The sequence below is a fragment of the Rhinolophus sinicus genome, linkage group LG05, assembly GCF_036562045.2.
Source record: "Rhinolophus sinicus isolate RSC01 linkage group LG05, ASM3656204v1, whole genome shotgun sequence".
Classification (NCBI taxonomy): Eukaryota; Metazoa; Chordata; class Mammalia; order Chiroptera; family Rhinolophidae; genus Rhinolophus; species Rhinolophus sinicus.
The window spans coordinates 152,424,927-152,440,336 of record NC_133755.1 but is presented as its reverse complement, the minus strand read 5'-3'; the positions used below and the strand labels follow the sequence as shown (position 1 = coordinate 152,440,336).

Genomic DNA, 15,410 nt, shown 5'->3' with positions numbered 1-15,410 from the left:
ACACCTGAAAGTACAGAATCGAAATTCATTCTCCACACCCCACTTGTGGAAACTTTGTTTTCATGTCTTTAAAATGGTGACAATAGAAGTGTCTACCTCACAGTTTTGTTGCAGAATTAGAGATTAGAGGAGATATGTGAGACTTCACCACGAATTAGAAAATGTGGAAGAAAAGCGAACAACAACAGAAGATGAAAATGAAAAATTGAGGCAACAGCTTATAGAAGTTGAGATTGCAAAGCAAGCTTTACAGAATGAACTGGAAAAAATGAAAGAGGTTAGTATTCAGTTATCTCATGGTGTGCTATATATTTTTTGCTCTTTAGAAAAGAATCCTGAGGACTAAGATGACTGTTAAAATAATTCCATTTTTTATGATTATAAGACAGTTTGTTCTTATCCAATATAGTAACACATACATGAGTTCATACTAATGAACAAGTAGCAAAGAAAAAATTTTGACCTCAGCCCTTCTTCTAACTTGACATATATGAGCTGTGACTGTTGTTTCATCCTGTGTCATCCAAACATACATTAGTGAAATAAATTACATAGCTGTACCAAGCACAAAGGGCCTTGTGTTAGCAGAGGGGTAGAGCTAGTTCTGTGAAATTACTACTGAGTTCACCGAACCACAGACTTTTAGGATGAAAAAGGCTATAAAGGCCATTCAATTGAATCAAATCTAATCTAATCATTGCTTGAATCCTCCTTATAACAAAACCTCCAAATGCTTAGAACATCACCAGTGACTAACCTTCAAAAGATCTGCAGTAGTAGCCAATTCTATCACAGTATAACTCTGTTTAAAGGTTTTCTATGTTTTGAGTTGAAATCTATTTAATTGCAACTTAAACCAATTCATCTTAGTTCTACCCTTCAGGGTAGAAGAGTCAGAGTTCTCTTCCACATCAGCTATTTCAAGATCTTGCCATGTTTCCTCTGAATCACCACAGAGAACAAAATAAATATCGAAGAAAATAATTGGAAGAGAAAAGAAACAAAAGTCTATCAAAAAATAATTAGCTTTGTGATAAGTAACAACATGAATTAAAATATTCTTTGAAAACTGCCTGAGTATACAGTGCAACTTGTAAAAACTATTATTGAGAATTACCAAATACACACGTGGTCCTTTGAACATTTTCTTCTGCTTAAATATGCAGAATTTAAATGACACTCTTAATCTTTCCATGGACTAACTGAGATATCGCAGTTTTCCATTGCTATGCTTATTTCAGAATGGTAGAAAATATATGTACCGTGTATCAGTGAAAATATCAATAGTCTGATTAAGAATATGTATCAGAAATTTGTAGAAAACTGTTTCAGTGAGGTAAATTATTTTGTGGTCTTAGTTTCTACTTATGCTTTCCTGACTTTATACATTGTTTTAACATAGCATTTTAATGATATTTAATTATTGGCTAATGCCTAAGGGTGGCTGTGTGCTACATAGAAAATCATGGAGACTGGGAGCCATGTGGCTGTCTTCATAGGTAACTAACTTGGTGACTTAAAAGGCCTCTAACTTCTCCTTGCCCCAGTTTATTCAGTTTTAAAATGTGGTTTTTGATGATTCTTAACATCTGTGGCTATCATTACTTTTGTCATGAACGCCAAGACATTACAATTAAAGAGCAGCATAGGTTTGTTTTCTAAAGTTAAGAGATTAAATATGAAATTAATACAGATACGTTTCTTCAACGATACTACACTGTCGAAGTGCATAAAAAATTGAAAGTTTGATTTCCAGGAAAGAAATAAAGGGGGTACCTGTATTAGATTGTTAGGGCTGCCATAACAGCACCACAAACTGGGTGGCTTAAACAATAGACATATATTTTCTCACAGTTCTGGAGGTGAGAAGTCCCAAATCAAGGTGATGGCAGGGTTGACTCTTTCTGAGGACTGAGGGGAGGATCAGTCCTAAGCCGGTCCTTTTGGCATGTTGACGGCTGTCCTCAGGTTCACATGGCATTCTCCCTGTCGCTCTCTGTGTCCAAATTTCCCCTTCTTACAACAACACTAACTGTATTAGATTAGGGTCCACCCTAATGATCTCGCTGTAGCTTGATTGCCTCTGTAAAGACCCTACCTCCAAATAAGGTCATCATCTGAGGTACTTGGGATTAAGACTTCAAAGTATGAATTGGGGGATGGGGCCACAATTCACCCTAGAACAGTAGTCATTAAATACCTTTTGATGGGCAAGCAAAGAGAAAGTTTTTTTCCGCTAGCATTTGGCTCCATCCCATGTTCGTATCTCATTTACCTTCTCCCATATTCTTTGTTTATGCAATTAAAAACATTCAAGTCAAAACAAACTTCATGTGATGCTAAAGGATAAAAGTGAAATTCCTTGTGATTTGGTGTCATGTGCAAGTTTGTCAAGTGAGTGTCTGGAAAGTTGGACTTAAGAATGGCATAAGAGCTTTCTGATTTTTGTCCTGTGTCCAGGAAAGGAGAAAAATGGCTGTAGAATACCTGTCCATTAGACAGATGGGCCTGCTCCCATCTTGAAATAAAATCTGGCGACTGGGAAGCAGGGCTGGAATCTAGGAATATCCCCAGGAGAATCATTGTAAAGATGCATTTCCTTGATTGTGTTTCTCACACTCTTCCCTATAACTATTTCCGCCTTCAGGGCTCTAACTCTGTATTGAGAAAACACTCTTAACAGCACCAAGCAGTGTAGGTACATATGTTCATGTCAAAGAGGCAATTCATTCTCCTTGGAGTTACAAAATCCAAATTCCAATCCCTGATTAGAAACTACAATAGTAAAAGTGTAAGAAATTTAGAAGCAGGTATGCAGCACATCAGCTTTTAATGTAACCTTTTATTAAAAAGGGGCTCTGAAATAGCATTTATAGTTTAAGAAGATGGGGGTAGAGAAATAGAAATAGAGAGGAAGAGCAAGAGAGTGGAAAATAAAGATCTGAGGAATTCTAAATGTAATAAAGGGGAAATGAAAAATATTCTGGTAGGAAGTTCCATAATAATTCATTTGAAATTGACCTTTATAGTGTTCAGAAAAATGTCAGAAATAGAAAAAAATAGTTTAAAAATATGTTTAGAAATCAGCAATGTATCATTTAAATAAGATTTTTGTAGTAGTGATTTTGTTACCCACCAAGAAGGTAAATATTAAAACTGAGCTGCAATAAGAACTGGCTTACTTGTAGGGTAGGAGCTGTGCGTTTGAAGACTGACTTGTCCCTTTACGATTGCAACAGCTTCAGGTAACCATCTGCTTCCTTGGTTGTAAAATGAAAGCATATTCAAGTCCTTGGTGACTGTTAACCACATGACTGTTAATCCCTTTGTGGAATTCTACTAGTGGCAAAAATAGAACCAGGCCATTTTGAAGAGAAGATACTAGTTATGGAGTGAAATCAAAACATGTTGAATAAAATATACTGTGAGAAGCAATCCTTCAACTCCCTGAGTTTACTTTCTCATATGGAGTCACATAGATGTTGAACAGCACTACTGGGACCAATAGGATCTGCTGGAGTTTGGCAACCCTTTACTAAAGGTTTAACTGGCTTCAAAGGTGTTGACCAATCGCTCTTAGGGCTGGTGGCTGCACAAAACCCTGTTGACCTGCTCATATCCATCTGCTTATCTTTTCCCCCTCAGAGTATGGAGTAGGCATCTGGGGCTGAGAAGAGTTGAGTAGAGACAGGATGGAGGTAATTAGTTGAGTCTACAGCAGTTCATTGCTTATATTGAAACAGCTGATATTCTGCCAACAGCAAACAAGAGGGACCTCTTAGGATGCTGTATTAGAATCTTAATGGCATTCTCATCCTGATTATAAAACATTGATTGCTACTAGCAGCATGCTTTTTTGCAATAGAAAAAGGCCTTTACCTTCATGTAACACGGGAAAAATGATGGTCTATCTTTCAGCATCACAGAGAGATAGAGGTTTCTGTGAAAGTTATTTCATGGAAATTATGACTAGCTCTTTGAATGCGAGGACAAGTTAATGCACAGAGGGCATAAAGTGAGGGTCTGGAGAAGGCTCTCTGCAGTACATTATCTGTGAGGGGTGAGTCTGCTCCATTTAATTGAAGGCCGCTGCCCTTCATGAAGTCCTGCTGCTGTAGGGAGAATCTTCTCATATCACCTTTAAGGTCTGGTATTTGGAGACGCATTGATAATAGACATTTGAGCAAATAAATAACCAACAGAAGATGTTTGAAAGCAGAAAGAGAAAAAAGTAACTAAGTGATGATGATAACTGTTCATTAGATCTTTTTTTATTTCAGAATCTGTTGTCTCATCTCACCCTCACACAAGAGTCTTAAAAGAAAATGGTTCTCTTAACTTTTCCTGGTCTTTGCTCTGGAGGGCTCTTAACTGGCTTACTACAAGAGCACAGGGGATTTTTGTTTTCTTTGTATTTGGTTAATATATCCTATCTATTACGATGAACTTTCATTCTAGAACAAAAAAATAATTAGTTCTATAAATTTCAACAATAGTGTCACTGGGGATTTTTTTTTTTCTTTTTGGTCTCTACTGTAGAAAGTATATCTGTATATTCAGACTCTCTTTACAGACAGAACACATTAATAAACAAATGCTTGTCCTGCATAATTATAATTACCTATTTATTTTTTATATAAAATAAAAAACTGATTGTAACTATACTTGGTTTTGATAGGACATACTTATTGAAAGTGCAAAAAGTAAATGCTGAGTGATAAATTAGCAAAGAATCAGCTTAAGAGACAGTTATAATGGGGAATTTCTTTGGCATTTTGAATATTTCCTTCTGGTTCTAGTAGTTTCTTAATAATTTGGAAAAAAAATGTAACAGTAGTCATTGATATTTTAAAATGAAACGATCATAAATATTTTGAAATGCATCGAACACTGTTACTCTAGTCATATCTTCTCGGAAAAAAGTTTCTTGAATAATGTAAGCAAGAATAATAAGGATTAAATTAAAAACAAGGAAGAGTGTGCCAGGTAAGCATAGGAAGGCTTGTCTTTCAGGAGGTCACCATGTATTTTTAAAGATACATTTATTTAGGAGTTGTAAACTTTTTTGGATGTTGTTTCATGGGATTACCTATGCAGTTGCGTGTACTGTGAAGTGATTCCCAAGACTCAGTCTTGGGTAAGAGGCTTGTTTTCTTTTACTGAGATGCCAAGCCTCCAGCAAAGCAAAGTAGTGCACAGATCAGAAGATCCTTCTTGGTGGATTATTTTCTGAAATATATTGAACTTTTATTATACATTTCAAATTTCTGATTTTTTTTACATAAAAATATATGTCAGCATAACACACCCTACATAGTTGATTAGATCCCAGTTCCCTTCTTTTGAACTTTATATTCAGTAAGGCACTATAAAAATATAAGTTTTACCTGGGTAAGCATGTCCTATTGAGTTGCAGTTCCCAGTTGAAATATCCATTGATTTTGATGTTTGCAACATTCTGGGCTTCATAGAAATTGTTCAACCAACATATGTTGAAATGTTTGTTGCATTTGCTGATAAACTATATCCATGGGAATTAAATCTCCAACCGTGAACTCTCCCAGTTTAATAGAGGTTCGGGGGCTCTAGGTTGAACATGGAGTGATTCACCCTTGAGACATGAATGAGCAGCTTACCCATGTTTAAATATATATGTTACCTACAGAGTTACTGGGGAGTCGTTTACTTCTCTATCTGACCTACCATAAAAATGGATTTGAAATGGTTTGCAATAAATCATAAACATTGAAAGGAGGGTTTAAAAATTTAATCAAGTAAGAATTCTTGAAGGCAAACTTAATCCAAGTGATGTACATTATTATGAATTGCTCCAAGTTTAGTAGTAATCAAGGCAGGGAGAGAAATATTGAAAGAAATTCTTTCCTGGCCGTGCCAGATACTGAGGCAACTCTTGAGCTTCATATGAGGCCTCCAGAGGAATCATGAAGAAAATCACTTATAGCACAGGAGAATGTTGGCAGTTATAAGCAGACTTTATTTACATGGCAACCAGTGGATGGATGAGCCTTCTAAACTATTGTCAGTTCTCATCTACACAATCAATCAATTAGGAATTAAAATTTTGCAGAAAATTAAATGAAGGCATTTTGTCAGTAGCTGTGAATTTGAGTATGGTTTTTTAGAGGAAAAAAATACATATATATATAGATATATAGATATATAGATATATATATAGATATATAGATATATATAGATATATCATGGAGTCTGAAACTGGCTTTGAGGCCTCACTTCTCTCCCTGTGACCTTGAGCAAGTAACTTGAAATTTATAGGTCTGTTTCTTTATTCATAAATGTGAAAGTCATATTGAATGCTCTCAAAGGTCTCTATAAAAATGTCATCTTTTATTTGGTCAGTTATACATCTCTGTTCACCCCAAAAGTTTTATTCACAGTCAGGTAGGTTATTCCATTTCATTATAATTATTTTATTACTGTAAATACCTTTTTCACTTACTGAAAGGTCATTTATTACGTGTTGTGGTATGGCCATATAGATACCACAGAAGATACAAAGACACAGATATCAGTGCTGAATTAAACAGTTTGCACTCACTGAAGGCACTGCTCAGGGGTTTCGAACGACAGAGACTAAGACCTGCAGTGCTCTCTGGTATTGATGCTGCTCAGCATTCAGGGCCTGGTTTAGTGAAGAAATCAGAACTGAAGACGCAGTGTGCTGGGCTGAGGACAAGTGGAGCTTTTGGAACGTGAGACACACTTTGGATGTAGCCTTAGGAGACCACAATGACCAAAGAGTTTATCATCTTTTCTGATAATAAAAAACCAGAATGTTGAATGATGGTACCTATACATTCTAATTTGTGCAGAAAGTCTCTGAGGTGGGTTCTTGAACCATACAGTTCTCGGGGGTGAAATCTACCCATGAATGGCTGCCAGGCTCTCACCGTAGGGGGTGTGGCACATGAGTTAGTGAGTGCTGGTTATCAGCTAAACACCCAAACATTTATATTTCGTGATTATTGAAATTTAATTTATTTTCAACCCCCTAGGACTTCTCTGATGTTTTTTGACATTTGAAGTCTTTACCTTTCCAAGAGCGTAATAAGAATCTCTTAGGGGTTACTTGGCCTTTGTGTGTATGACAGACAAAAACCTCATGGAGAACCACCCCCATTGAACAACCTAGGTCCTTCCTTCCTTAAGGGACTCTGAGGTTGGAACTGTGACCTGACTCGTCCCCATGATGCCTTTAGGCTTTTGGGGCAGTAATTCACAACAATATTCTCTACCACTTCCCTCTCTCCTGGCCACTCTTGGCTGCCTGAAGAGGACCTTGCCGCTAGCAGTGGCCGAACATAGCTTCTGTTCTCTGTCTCAGTCTTTTCCTTGAGGCTAAAAACCAAAAACTTTGGTCTGACTTTAATTTAACAAACTTTTAAAGCAAACATTTATTGAGCATACATATAGTGTACATAAGGGGATACCCCCATGAGAGTAGTTCCTGACCTCAAATTAGTTACTTCTTTATAGAAATGACAACCTAGTACAAGTTGTATTTTGACAATAATTACACGTATGCATCACTATACTGAATACTTTGATATACATTATCTGAGGACAGTAAACTCTATGCGGACAGGGCTGATACTTGTTATGAATACTGTGGCACAATCAACATCCGGTTCATTGCCTGTCATGTAGTCAATTAGACCATATTCTTCTCTAATATTCTAACGTCATTTCATATTTAATTTGCATAAATCTTTTTCCTGCACTAGACCATAAACTCCCTGACAGCAAGCACTGAGTGTCTTCATCATTGTGTCGGTAACAACCAGAAATTGTTGACCCAGACTTGATCAGCTCTAAATAATTTTGAAAAAGAAAAGGAATGGAAATTAGCAGAGGTGTTTCAGGGCCTCTTCTGCAGAGAGAACAAGTAGCGTGACTCAGAACCAGGGCCCTTTCCACAGTGCTTATTAGTGCCATACAAAAAATGAGCAGGAAGCAGATGAGTAACTTCAGCCTCACCCCGCTTCCAGAATTAGGTCTCCTGAGACTTTGCTACCTCCCAGAAACCTCCAGTCCTCTACCTTGCTTCTCTCAAACCCCACCTATTCCCCAGAAGCAACAAGTCTTCCCTGAAACAAGGTCTTGTGGGCTTTTTGGGAAGGGGAATGAGGACAGGAATTCAGGAACATGGGAACAACTCTGATGCCCAGGACACCAGTTCTTCAGTTTAACTTCTATGTACTTTGCTGAGAAATGTGAAATGCAGGTTAAGAGAATGAGAGAAAACTGCAGATCCTGTCACACCCAAAGACTATTGCATTAAATTTGCTTTAACTCTTCAATGTTGGAGACGGTCAGTTCAGCAGTTAATCTGGCTGCAGAGATATGGAAAATTACCCTATGGCTGCAGTTACTGGATAACCACCAGTGTTGAGTGCTAATTATAAGCCAGTCACTGTGCCAGATACTTTATGTATAATTATGTTGTTAATAGTTTCACTTTAGAGATGGACACTGGAGGCTCAGAAAGATTTAATATCACGAGTAAGCAGGCCGGGTCCAAACCATCTTTCTGCCTCCAGGCCCATGGTCTCCACTGGCCAGAGCTGCACAGCCTCACTATGGCAGGGGCTCATGCTGCCCCTTCCATGCCACTTCTGTCTTCTTCCTGACCCACATGACCTGCCCTCTTTAGGGACGTCAAAACTCAGAGCATCTCCACGTTCTGCACCTCTAGCACACATGTAGGAGCAAGCATTGAGAGAAGATTGCTGAGGTGCCTATGGGAAAAATCTATTTTATCTCACAGAATGGGAATCTTTGGAGGAAAAATACCTAGAAACACAGGGCTAGAAAAATATTTTCAGGTCTGCTGATCCTGTTCCCTCTTCTTACAGACTTAATGCCTGCATTACTTCAAATAGGTCATTTAATAGCTGACTCAATTTAGGCAACTTTTAAAGGAAAATAAGTATTTTCCTTATCCAGTCTATTCATAAAGCTAATATTCAATAATAGGTGTAAAAGCACTTTATAAACTGCAAGGTACAATGTAGATATCAAATGTTTATTGTTGCGATTACCACATAGTTCTAGATTAACAGATTAAGGCTTCACTCCCAGAAAGATTTTTTAAATTGATGAGATTCAAATTTTCGATCTATCTAGGACTCCAAGTCTTTTATACAAGCCTTTGAAACACTTCTTTTTCCCATGAGTGTCTACTACTCTCTGAAGGTCCCCTCTGCATCTCACTTCACTATAAAGCCATTCCAACTTCTTCCACCTGTCCTGTTCCCTCTTCTGAGAAGCATGTCCTTAGTTCTTACTGCTTTGTCACCGTCTACTAGCTCACATTTACATATGTTTTGGGAGATGTGCAGACAACTTGTCTGCACTCTTTGCCCCTGCATTTATCAACAGGACTGATGATGCCAATTTGTCTGATCAAATGCCTCTCTCCTACATTTGCTGCTCTATAAATATTCTTCTTAAACATTTTAGCAGAAAGAGGAGGGCTGTTGTATTCAAGCACAAGACACTTTAGATTGTTTTATAGCTTTTATTGACTTCACATCTAAATTCTGTGCTCTCTGAATTTAAGAACCATATTTCTATTTAATTCACACACAGAGGCTGTTGTACATACAAAAACTATCAATAAATTCTTGGGCAAGAGAAGAGTTGTTTCAAAAAATGTGATTGCTGTCAGAGGAGCTCATCTTTAGCTCCTTAAATTAGAATTTATTTGGTTCCTTTGTTTTCTAATACTTGTGTTATGTGTGAGTAAATATAACGTAATTTAACTGTATATTGGGAAGTATTTTCCAAATTGAAAATTCAGTTGTATCTTGATTTTAGACTTGATTGCATTTTAATGGCAATACAATCACTTATTTGATATCTCTTTTCAAATTCCAGTTTTACTTTTCAGAGTCAGTTAAACTGTATCCAGATAGTAAATGACATTTGAAGATGACATTTAAAGATGTCATTTAGTTTCTGTCCTGATATTTTCCATTTTATACTTATATTTTCAGTTAATGGGGCCATTTATATTCAGCATGATTCAACTTAGAAGCACTTAAAATTAAAAATTCAAACTATTCTATATTCATCTGCTGGCTAGCTCAGTTATTTCCAGTTTTTCTAGACAATTAATTATAATGGCATGTGGTTAATAAAATTTACTACATTATTTTTTTTCCTTAAAAAAGTGTTTTATTTTACCATTACATTGGCCAAGAACGTTGAATAACAGTAGAAATAATTAGACAGCACAATTGATTATTGTAGTCAAGTGCACAGTGAGCTACTAACATGTTGGTATGTGGTTGTATCCAGTCCCTCTTTGCACATGGAAGAAGAGATTTTCATAGAACTTTATCAATGGTAGCCATCTGTCTGTATTTAGGAAGATCTGTTACATATAGAAAGTATTGTCTTTCAAGGGTAATATACAGCTATCAGATTCATTTATTTAGAGGTATGGCTACATTTAAATTAGAATAATTATGTTCTGCATTGATTTGGAAGGTAGTTACCCTATTTTTAATTCTGCTCGTGTTAACTTAAGGTTTTTATTTTGTAATCTATGTACGATTGTCCATTTTACCAGTTACCAAAATCAAGAATTAAACAAAGAACTAAGAATTATTTCAGTTAGTACAATCCCTTGGATAACTCTCTGGTTAATTTAATATGAGATTATAGAATAAGATTGTCAGTATTAAAGTATTCATTGTTATAATGCATAGTTTCAATTTGAAGAATATTTGTAGTCCTGAAGAATATGTGTTGCCTCATATGTAATTATGTAGGCCATTCCAGAGAAAGAGTTCCAAAACAATTCTATATATTCAAACAATTTTAATACTATTATCAATGATTTTAAACCACAACTTCTATATTTCTGAAACCTCAATTTTAAATAATCTTTAATTAATTAGATAACGTTCTTGACTTTTTTCCCAGGGAAAGTTTGTGTATATTTTTTGAGCCTTTGTACTTTTGAAAATAACGTTTGATTGACCTCACACAGGAGTGGCAGAATGAAGTTACTGAGTCAAAATTTTTTCTTCTCACTTTATGTATTTTGTTCCTTTAGCTTCTGGCATTCGTTTTGCAGAGGAGAAGTGTGAGATCAGTCAGACTTTGATTCCTTTGTAGGTCAAATTTTTTTCTCTATATATACAAGGTCTGACAATTAAGTTTGTGAACTTGTTGCAATGATGTTGCTAACCTTTTGTGATATCAGAGGGATTATTCATTATGTATTTGTACCAACTGGACAAACGGTTAACCACATTTACTGTTTGGAAGTGCTGAAAAGTCTGTATGAAAAAGTTAGACGACCTGAACTTTTCACCAACAGTTAATGGCTCTGGAATCATGACAGTGTACCAGCTCACACGGCACTGTCTGTGAGGGAGGTTTTAGCCAGTAAACAAATAACTGTATTAGAACACCCTCCCTACTCACCTGATCTGGCCCCCAATGACTTCTTTCTTTACCCGAAGATAAAGGAAATATTGAAAGGAAGACATTTTGATGACATTCAGGACATCAAGGGTAATACGACGACAGCTCTGATGGCCATTCCAGAGAAAGAGTTCCAAAATTGCTTTGAAGGGTGGACTAGGCGCTGGCGTCAGTGCATAGCTTCCCAAGGGGAGGACTTCGAAGGTGACTGTAGTGATATTCAGCAGTGAGGTATTAGCACTTTTTCTCGGATGAGTTCATGAACTTAATTGTCAGATCTCATATATCTTTATGAATATTTTTCTTTATATTTTGTATCAGTCAGGTTCCTCAAGTAGGAAATAAAATTCACCCTAGATGGATCAAATGAATAGGATTACTCACAGTAATGTGGGCAGGATTAAGGAAACATTACTCTTCATTTGAGACAGTGAGGCATTCAGAGGAGATTAGCTACACTTGGAAACCATCACTATCTCTAGAGATAAGGTATTTCAGGGGCTGGTGAAAACTGGAACTCTAGAGGAGGGTCCACCCGGTGGGAGCTGTCACCTGGAGGGGTCTTAGCTACTGCTCAGGTGTTGAGAAAGTGAGGAAGCAAAGACAAATACCTTGAACTAGCTTTCTTCCTACCATCCATCCCTCAGTATTGCTGCCAGTGTCTTCTACTGGCCAAACCCCACTAGAAGGCAGCTGGTCAGGGTGGGGGCGGTGGGGCAGTTTGGGTTAAACACTACACAGAGGTCAGTCTCTTGAAGCACAGAGCAGGGCAGAGAAGGGACAAAAATGCATTTGGATAGCCAAAGGAGAATAACTCGTTCACATATATTGCCTGGATGTGTCTAGGTGATGGTCTTTGCTTGTAATATGTCTAGACTCTAGCTCCTTTTATCTGAAAATAAACATTCATTTATTAATTATTTCCAAGGAGCTTTCTTGTAGTATAGGCTTGGTGATCACATGTACTCTATTTTTCCTTCCTAGGCTTTTGTTCACTTTGTACTCTTTACTACTATCTTCTCATCTTTTCCCCTTCCTTTAATCCTTTCCACATGTGTCCTTGGACACTTTCTCAAGTTTGTTCTCAGTGTCATTGAATTAATTTTCTGCCATGTCAGTCATGCTTTTTTAAGACCCCAGTGCAAAGTTTAATTCTTGTGTTGAATTTTATTGTCCTTTGTGAGTTTTCTTATTCCCAACAGCTACTTATTCTTCAGAGCTTATTGTCTCCTTTATTAGCTTCTATTTTTGTTCCTAGTGGCCATATTCCTTATCTTACTAAGAATATAATAGTTTTGAAAGCTGCCTTCTGTTTTTCAAAGTGGCAAGCACATAATTTTCAATGCATATTTTTTATTTTTTCCTTTCACTTTAGCTGAATGATTCTTTTTATTGACCCAAAATATTTTGACAGTTTTATTGCGGTATAATTTACATACCATAAATTTACTTGTTTTACATGTACAATTTAATGGTTTTTAGTAAATACATTGTTGTGCAACCATCTCCATAATACAATTTTAGAACATTTCTATCACCTCACGAAGATCCCTAACACCCATTTTCAGTCCCTTCTGTTCTCATCCCAACTCCAATCAAGTAATAATGTTTTTCTTGAATCTATAGCTTTGTATTTTTTGAATGTTTCATACAATTGTAATCATATAATATGTTGAATTTTGCATCTGGCTTCTTTCATTTTGCCTTGTTTTGAGGTTCATCCCTATTGTATCAGTATCAGTACTTCATTCCTTTTTATTTTCAAATAATATTTGATTTTATATACATACTACATTTTGTTTTTCCATTTATCAGTGCACTTTTATCTCCTTCTTTGTTTGTACTTTTTCTTTGTTTTTACAAAATATCATCATTGAATGTCAAACTTACCATTGAAATTCAATGTTGGCTAAAGACATTCATTGTGTAACTTTTTTTGTAGTCCCTCTCATTGCCCACTCTCAGGTCCACAGCTGTAGCACAATTTGATGTGCACAACCCAGTTTCTGGTAGACATTCATCTAATTCTGGCCCATTCATCTCGTCTGCTACTGCAGCACTCAGGCACACTGCCTATGAGGAAAATTTGAATCTTAGACAAATTTGAAGCAGCTTGTAGTTGTTCTTTGCCTACGTTTGGCATATGAAAAACAATGAACCCCAACAGGGGTACTCCCAAGGCTTTTGTGCCTGTATGTCTACCCAGGAAGCCCTAGATAAAGAAATAATCTATCTTGTGATTCATTGCACAATTAATTATCTAGCTCCGTGGAACTCTTGCTTGCTTCCTACTTGTACTGGAGCTTTAATAACCAGAGAGCTGCAATTGAAAATGGGCTAGGCCTCTTCTCCAGATACACGACAAAAGAGTGTTTGTGTAATATTTATACATGTATTGGGGAAAGTAGGGTTGGGATACAGAAGTGTTGGCTGCCTCGATGGTTTTTTTTACATAACTTTACTGAGACATATTATCATACAATTAACCCATTCCAACTGTGCAATTCCATGATTTTTTTCAGTAAATTTTCCAAGTTGTGCAATTATGATAAATCAGTTTTAGAATATTTTCATCACCTAAATATGATCTCTTATGCCCATTTACTGTTAATCCCCATTCCTTCCCTCCTTCTTGCTTCTCCAGGCAACCACTCATTTACTTCCTATATCTGTTGGTTTGACTTTAGTAGACATTTCATATAAATGGAATCATACAATATGTGGTCGCATGCCTGGCCTTTTTCACTTAACATAATGATTTTGAAGCTCATCCAGGTCATATCACAGGTCAGTAGTTTATTTCTTTTTATTCCTAAATTTCCATTGAATGGATACTGTATTTTATCTATCCATTCACCAGATGGATGGGTTGTTCGTAGTTTGGGACTATTATGAATAGTGTTGCTAAGAATATTATGCAAGTCCTTATGTGCATATATGAATATATTTCATTTCATTTGGGTACATAGCTACGAGTGGAATTGCTGGATCATAAGGGAAATTTATGTTTAACCTTTTAAGAAACAGGGATGTCTAGTTTTGATTGGTCTGCATCTCCAATTACTCTGTTTCAGACAGTAAAGACTATATATAAGATCGATTACATTTCTTGGTTGAATTCCACTGATGTTATTGTTAAAGGAAATTTTTTTCAGATTCTGGCAAATGCTTGTCTGTTGACTTTAGTTTCTGGTGTTACTGCACCTACATTTTTATCTTTGCCACCAAATATATTTTAATAACAAGAAAGTTATAGCTTCATGCCATATTAACCCCAAATTCTTTCAATTTGATTAAAAGTGTGAACAGGGTAAAATTTTTTGTAAAAAAAGTATTACTTTAGGAAATGAATCTAATTCATCTTTGATTACTTTCCATAACTTCCTTAATATGTGGAATATTTTATTCCTATTCTTGTCCCAGTGGCGTCTCGTGTTCTTATGTTCATGCCTGTATCCCTCAGATACTTATTTATTATTTATTAAGGCACTACTATATGTATAGCTGTTAAGTTGCTCATATGACTGACTAAAGAAGATGTGTGCGCACATGTTTGTAAGTTCTTAGTATTAAGTAAAGGGACTAAATAAATTTACTTAGTCTTGAGTATGGTACTTGTTTTTGTTCAAATTAAAGTTTTAGAAATTTAGTGATTGTCCATCTATTCCAAAATAATTTTGAAAGCTGACTGATTTGATCAAATAGCCTTATATAAAAGCAAGTACTTGGAAAAGAACAGGCAGGATCTAGGTAGTACAGAAAGGATTCCTGTAAGACCACTAACTGGAAGATTGAGTTTCTTGAGCTCCTTCTGCTTCCAAAGAATATCAAGATACTCCTTAATATAAAGTAAAATCAGATTATGACTTATTTCTGTGGGCATGTGTTCTGATCTCTGTAATAGATTTCAAATTATCTTTTTGGTATGTGGA

General features: G+C 36.2%; 1 protein-coding gene across 1 annotated transcript in view; it reads left to right on the top strand.

The window, feature by feature from the left end:
* Nucleotides 1-15,410, top strand: part of MTCL3 (MTCL family member 3) — a 34,935-nt gene that overhangs the window by 3,304 nt on the left and 16,221 nt on the right. Inside the window, 1 exon segment of the mRNA XM_074333550.1 lies at nt 123-277. Within this exon segment, the coding sequence (XP_074189651.1) occupies nt 123-277 (155 nt within the window).